Genomic DNA, 7,500 nt, shown 5'->3' on the forward strand with positions numbered 1-7,500 from the left:
AGCATGGAGCCGACTGTAGCATTTCACTGCATTATATGTATGTGACAAATTAAATCTGAATCTGGCGTGCGTGCGTGCGTGCGTGCGTGTACTGTGTGTGTGTGTACCTCAGGACTGTGGCGTGTGTGTTGGTCAGTGGGGCTGCTGCTCCATAAAGCCAAACCAGTGGATCCCAGCGGCTCTGAGGGGTCTAGAGAGGAGAAGGCTCGGTCAGTATACGTACACACACACACACACACACACACACACACACACAGGCGTACGTATGTACATACATACATACACAGCAGTGGTGTATCCTGGTTTGCTGTAGTGGGTATACTGTGATATAGCTGAGGCTGTGCTCAGGGTGATGGTGGGAGAGTGCTATCCTATTGGACAAGACTGGGGGAGAGTGGCTACCCTATTGGACAAGACTGGGGAGAGTGCTATCCTATTGGACAAGACTGGGGAGAGTGCTATCCTATTGGACAAGACTGGGGAGAGTGCTATCCTATTGGACAAGACTGGGGAGAGTGCTATCCTATTGGACAAGACTGGGGAGAGTGCTATCCTATTGGACAAGACTGGGGAGAGTGCTATCCTATTGGACAAGACTGGGGAGAGTGCTATCCTATTGGACAAGACTGGGGAGAGTGCTATCCTATTGGACAAGACTGGGGAGAGTGCTACCCTATTGGACAAGACTGGGGAGAGTGCTACCCTATTGGACAAGGCTGGAGAGAGTGCTATCCTATTGGACAAGACTGGGGAGAGTGCTATCCTATTGGACAAGACTGGGGAGAGTGCTACCCTATTGGACAAGGCTGGAGAGAGTGCTATCCTATTGGACAAGACTGGGGAGAGTGCTATCCTATTGGACAAGACTGGGGAGAGTGCGACCCTATTGGACAAGGCTGGGGAGAGCTTAGATTCCGGAAGTAAGTTTCCCATTCATATCTCCAACTGACGTGTGTAAAAACCCCTTAACCTCAACAGGCCTTCAACTAACCAGCTACGACGTGACTCATACTTACACAACATATCATTTAGAGCAAAAAAACTACCAGAAAAACAAAAAAAAGGTAAAAGGTACAAGACTGTACATATTTCCCAAGAACCTTTTAAAACGTTCAGTAGTCTTTTTTATTTCAAACATTTTGCAGCGTAATGATAGTTTAACATGTTTCTATTCTAATCTGAGACAAGAACATGATTAACTTCCTAGAGTTTCCATTGAGTAAATTCAACTTGAGAAAACTGTTTTTACCGGTCGGCCACACATGGGCTCTGACAGCTCTGGCATCCATCTTGATTTACAACGAATAACGTGACAACAGGCACGGGAAAAGTGCAATAAACGTTCCCATGGCAACGGCAATCTCTACCAATCAAAGGCTCTGCTTTTACCAGCTTTTACATGTAAGGACGTTGGGTAGTGTAGTACTTTCCCATTAAATTGCGAATATTTTTTTTTTTAACAAAACAACGTTGATGCCCCATTAAGGCATTTATATGATATGATGCATGTGCAATCATTTAGTCACGTCGTAGTTGGTTTTAAGTCTACCATGGATGGTTACGATTAAGGTTTGTTCTCCAGTTGTCAGTAGAGAAATTGTATTGGATTCTTACTTCCTGAATCGGCTGTGGGCGGGACTGTCCAGCTCTAATGGGCAAGAGTGTTTTTTCATATCCAGCATTCAAATGACACCTCTTGTTTACGAAACACATCTAGTCAATATTCCATCACAAATGTATGTAGATGCGTCCACACACATGGTCAGACATAAATATGTATGCACACACACACACACACACACACACACACAAACACTGCCCACCAATTTCATTGCTGTTGCAGTTAAATGTGGATCTCACTCCCACAGACACAGACACTGGCACTGCTGAGAGAGACTAGGGCAACTAGGGCAACTAGGGTGTAGAGACTAGGGCAACTAGGGTGTAGAGGGCAACTAGGGCAACTAGGGTGTAGTGACTAGGGCAGAATGGCACTGCTGAGAGAGACTAGGGCAACTAGGGTGTAGAGACTAGGGCAACTAGGGTGTAGAGACTAGGGCAACTAAGGTGTAGAGACTAGGGCAGAATGGCACTGCTGATAGAGACTAGGGCAACTAGGGCAACTAGGGTGTAGAGACTAGGGCAACTAGGGTGTAGAGACTAGGGCAACTAGGGTGTAGAGGGCAACTAGGGCAACTAGGGTGTAGAGACTAGAGCAACTAGGGTGTAGAGACTAGGGCAACTAGGGTGTAAAGGGCAACTAGGGTGTAGAGACTAGGGCAGAATGGCACTGCTGGTAGAGACTAGGGCAGACTGGCACTGCTGTGGTATATAGCGGCTAATGAAGCTGTGTTATATAGAGAGACTGATAGTTGTGGTATTAAGGGGCTCTTATAGCTAAGCTAATGTAGCTATGCTCATGTAGTTGTGGTATAATTATGCTCATGTAGCTATGGTATGTAGCAGCTAATGTAGCTATGCTAATGTAGCTGTCATACGTAGCAGCTAATGTAGCTTCGCTAATGTAGCTGTGGCATGTAGAGGCTAATGTAGCTGTGGTATGTAGCTGTGCTAATCTAGCTGTCATACGTAGCAGCTAATGTAGCTGTGCTAATGTAGCTATGGTATGTAGCTATAATAATGTAGCTGTGCTAGCTGTTAGCTATGCTAACGAATTTCCCTCACGGGATCAAAAAAGTATATATTCTATTCTAATGTAGCTGTGGTATGTAGCGGCTAATGTAGCTAACCTAATGTAGCTGTGGCATGTAGCGGCTAATGTAGCTGTGGTATGTAGCTATGCTAATGTAGCTGTGGTATGTAGCGGCTAATGTAGCTGTCATATGTAGCTATGCTAATGTAGCTGTGGTATGTAGCGGCTAATGTAGCTGTGGTATGTAGCTATGCTAATGTAGCTGTGGTATGTAGCGGCTAATGTAGCTAAGCTAATGTAGCTGTGGCATGTAGCGGCTAATGTAGCTGTGGTATGTAGCTATGCTAATGTAGCTGTGGTATGTAGCGGCTAATGTAGCTGTGGTATGTAGCGGCTAATGTAGCTGTGGTATGTAGAGACTGGAAGACGTGTGGAGGCTGGAGCATTCTCCTCTGGTGCTTCTGACTGAACTGGAATGCAGACTGTCGCCCCCTGCTGGTGTGGGGGAGACGGGGGTAACGGAACACACCTGAGGGCAACAGGAAGGAGGCGGGGGTCCGTTCTGGGAGAGGAGGGGGCGACTCCTCGCTCGCGTCGCTGTCTGGGGCAACAACAGCACCAGCGTTACTACGGAGACAACCGGAGGAGGCCGGAGCGGACAGCAGGCGGCGACCACGGCGACGCAAAAGCCACAACAAACGCAGCCTGATCGCTTCACACACACACACACACACACACACACACACCCCTTGCCCTGACATCTTATGACCAAGCAAACCCCAAATATAGTCCCAATTAGACCTTAACATGAGCCGGGACACCCAGGCACATTTCTCTCCCTCAGACATACAAACACACACACACACACACACACACACACACTTTTGCAATTAGCCATGCAGGCCCAGATGAGAGGGGTGATTTTCAGGAGAGCAGCCACAGAGCAGATGCAGAGGGACTCACACACACTCTCTCACACACACACACACTCTCACACACACACACACACACTCTCACACTCACACACACACTCGCACACACTCACACATTCACACACACTCACACATTCACACATTCACACTCATATATACACACACACACACTCACACTCATATACACACACACACACACACACACACACACACACACACTAGAGTCTAGAGAGTCTGGAGAGTGGGAAGGCAGAGAGGTGGAACACTGGGCACACATAAGTACCCAATCACACGCAAGGCAGTCGCTGATCATCCAATCCCATGCCAGGGTAGTCTCCCATTATCCAATGAAATTGTGGATCTGGCTGTGAATTACTTCATTCCAGGCTGACTAATCACATGCAAGGACGCCCCCCAGTTGCCCAATCATATGCAAAGCTAGGCTCCCATCGGCCAATCACATGCAAGGGTGGCCTCAAGTTGACCAATCAACTGAAGCCAATTCCACAGTGCTACATGCTGAGTGCTCTCAGAACACCAAGCCTCTCAAACAGCAGTGAGAGCGCGCACACACACACACGCACGCACGCACGCACGCACGCACGCACACACGCACGCACGCACGGTTATTCTCACAGACAAACAAAAACACACACACACTTATTCTCACAGACAAACAAAAACACACTCCCACACAGTCAGTCTCACACATGTACATAGACACACACACACACAAACACACTCACTCACTCACACACACACACAAGAGAATAGCCAGCCAATCAGCCACAGTATGTGTGTGTGTGCGTGCATGCGCATGTATGTCTGTGTGTATGTGTGTGTGTGCGCATGTGTGTGTACGTATGTGTGTGTGTGTGTGTGTGTTAGGGTTGGGCCGATGGACGATAGATGTAAAGGATCAGAAGACTTGGTAAGGTAAGTTAATAGTCGTTAAATCAGTAAAAATGAAGTATTCGTTAATTCAGTAAAAGGTAAGTAAAGTAATCGTTTAATTCAGTAACAGTTAAGTATTCGTTAATTCAGTAAAAGGTAAGTACAGTAATCGTTTAATTCAGTAACAGTTAAGTAATCGTTTAATTCAGTAACAGTTAAGTAATTGTTATTTCAGTAACAGCTGTTTGCGGTGCCTCCAGTAGCCTGGACGGTGCGATCGCTGCCCCGGACACACTGGTGCTTTGCTCTCTACTTCCTGCAGCTGCAGCTGGGAGCAGGCGCCGGCAGCGGAGGACTAAGATCATCTCGTGCCCTGACCGGAGTGTGTGTGTGTGTACGGTTCAGGCCCTGACTGGAGAATGCTCTGTGTGTACGGTTCAGGCCCTGACTGGAGAATGCTCTGTGTGTACGGTTCAGGCCCTGACTGGAGAGTGCTCTGTGTGTACGGTTCAGGCCCTGACTGGAGTGTGTGTGTGTGTGTACGGTTCAGGCCCTGACTGGAGTGTGTGTGTGTGTACGGTTCAGGCCCTGACCGGAGTGTGCTCTCTGTGTACGGTTCAGGCCCTGACCGGAGTGTGCTCTCTGTGTACGGTTCAGGCCCTGACTGGAGTGTGTGTGTGTGTACGGTTCAGGCCCTGACTGGAGTGTGTGTGTGTGTACGGTTCAGGCCCTGACTGGAGTGTGTGTGTGTGTACGGTTCAGGCCCTGACTGGAGTGTGTGTGTGTGTACGGTTCAGGCCGGACTACTGACCAGAGCAAAGTAACATTTCGCTGCTGCTGAGAAACTAGTCTCTCAAATGCAATGCGATCATTGCCAATTAAGGGGATTAGGGATGTTAACCGGTGACTGTTTGACCGATGGTTGACCGTATCCACGTTACCCGATCAAAGTTGTCGCTAGTCGGTTTAAAAAAAAAAAAAAAACGATCTCTAAATTAGGCTATTATTATAGACAGTGGACTAAACGCTACTACAGCTAGCCATCTCATTCCAAGGTCTTTTTTGCGTGAAGTTAACAAATTATCCCTCACACTCAATTTGTAATAACTCGCCTGCTTGTAGGCTACTTAATAAACCAATAAAAACATTCGCACGCATGCCTTGGCCGGTGCGTCTTTTGCAATCTGGAGGTGCCCGTTTTATCCATTGGTTTTTATCGTGTTGCAGCAACTTTCCGCATAAGATGGGCTTAGATTTGGAAACACATTACATCTACATTTCAGGAAGGGTCAGCAATGGTAACAGATAAGGTAATGATGATCATCTTTCTTTATTATTGTTAGTAGGCCTACTTCCTCAAACTATAGCGGCGTCTCCTCGGAGCTGTCATTTTCTTAAGTGAGCCGCGGCAATTTCAGTTTCAAATGAGCTTCTAACGCTAGACAAACGCCTTTATTTGCAACGCGATCACCTTGTACCCAAACCATTTCGAAACGAAGGAGCCATTTGTCCTCCACTTACTTACAAGCTCCTTGGTTTGCGGGACTCATGTTTCGCACTGTAGGGGATTTAAAAAACAGTGACGTGAGTGAAAGTGCGGCGCCGCCGCCGGGGCTGTGTGTGTGTGAGCGGGGGACAGAGAGATGCGACAGAGTTGCGAAATTGCGTGGCTGTTATTTCAAATAGCATAGCATATTTTAAACGAATCGGTTAACCGGTTTCAACCGGCTAATGAGGCTCGGTGGTCGGTCAAGAAAATTAGTAGTTTTCGCCATCCCTAAAGGGGATATCACCCAACCCTAGCGTGTGTGTGTGTGTGTGTGTGTGTATGCATGCATGCGTGTGTGTGCGTCTCTATGTGTGGAGGCTGTGCTGGATGTGTACTCTGATGTACTTGATTGTGTGTGTGTGTGTGTGTGTGTGTGTGTGTGTGTGTGTGTGTGTGTGTGTGTGTGTGTGTGTGTGTGTGTGTGTGTGTGTTGCTGACGTACTTGATTGTGTGTGTGTGTGTGTGTGTGTGTGTGTGTGTGTTGCTGACGTACTTGATTGTGTGTGTGTGTGTGTGTGTGTGTGTGTGTGTGTTGCTGACGTACTTGATTGTGTGTGTGTGTGTGTGTGTGTGTGTGTGTGTGTGTGTGTTGCTGACGTACTTGATTGTGTGGTTGCTGATTGCCCGGCGATGGAGAGGGAGTTGACGCGGCGCGTGGTGATGACATCATCACCTGGGGGGGCGGGTGACACCGAGCCGGTTGCCGTGGAGACGGCGGAGTGGGGCGGGGAGGGGGCGTCGGCCTCGGCGTCCGAGTGGTCGGAGTGCAGCGGGTTGGTGAAGCTCAAGGCCACGGGGGGCGTGTGTGTGTGTGTGTGTGTGTTGGTGAGTGTGTGTGTGTGCTCAGGGGTGGGGGGGCTGGACTGACCCCAGGAGGCATGTCCTCCCTTCTCCCTCTCCACCAATGGGAGGTGGTTTGGGCGCGGGGGGGCGGAGCTTAGACCATCGTCCTCCGACAGCGAGCTGCTGCTGGTCAGGGCCGAGCTGGAGGTGTTGTTGCTAGGGGCGGGGCTGCTGTTGCTAGGGGAGGAGCCCCGGGCCTTGAAGGCGTGGCTTCGCTGCAGCACGCCGCCCGTGGCGACCCCTGACCCCAGCGCGGCGGCGGGGGGGGGGGGCGAAGCTGACCGGCCCCTCCTGCAGCGGAACCTTCTTGATCTCGATGCTCAGCTTCCGCTCCACGCGCCCGCACTCGGGGGAGGGGCTAGCGCTAGCGTTAGCGTGGGCGTCGGCCTCCGCGTGGTCCGGCTCCGCCCCCCGGTCCTCCTCGGGGCCCTGTGATTGGGCGCGGGCGGCGGCGGCGGCAGAGAGCACGTGCAGCACGGGTTTGGGGTGGTAGCGGTCGTTGGTGGACGAGACGTTGGTCACCGTGGGAAACGCGGAGGGCGGCGACGGCGTCAGGATCGGGGGGACGGGGCGCGGCTCAGGGGGCTGCAGGATCTCCTCACGCACGCAACCCTCCGTCTGGCCACTAG

At 50.1% G+C, this 7,500-nt stretch overlaps 1 protein-coding gene across 1 annotated transcript in view; it reads right to left on the reverse strand.

The window, feature by feature from the left end:
- Positions 1-107: 107 nt before the first annotated feature.
- LOC134062413 (tyrosine-protein phosphatase non-receptor type 12-like) overlaps positions 108-7,500 on the reverse strand; it is a gene marked incomplete at its 3' end in the record, with an annotated part of 36,320 nt that continues 28,927 nt past the window's right edge. Inside the window, 4 exon segments of the mRNA XM_062518404.1 lie at positions 108-190; positions 3,183-3,254; positions 6,630-7,123; positions 7,125-7,496. Coding sequence (XP_062374388.1) covers positions 108-190; positions 3,183-3,254; positions 6,630-7,123; positions 7,125-7,496 — 1,021 coding nt within the window.

This window comes from Sardina pilchardus, chromosome 17 (assembly GCF_963854185.1).
Source record: "Sardina pilchardus chromosome 17, fSarPil1.1, whole genome shotgun sequence".
In the NCBI taxonomy this organism is placed as follows: domain Eukaryota; kingdom Metazoa; phylum Chordata; class Actinopteri; order Clupeiformes; family Clupeidae; genus Sardina; species Sardina pilchardus.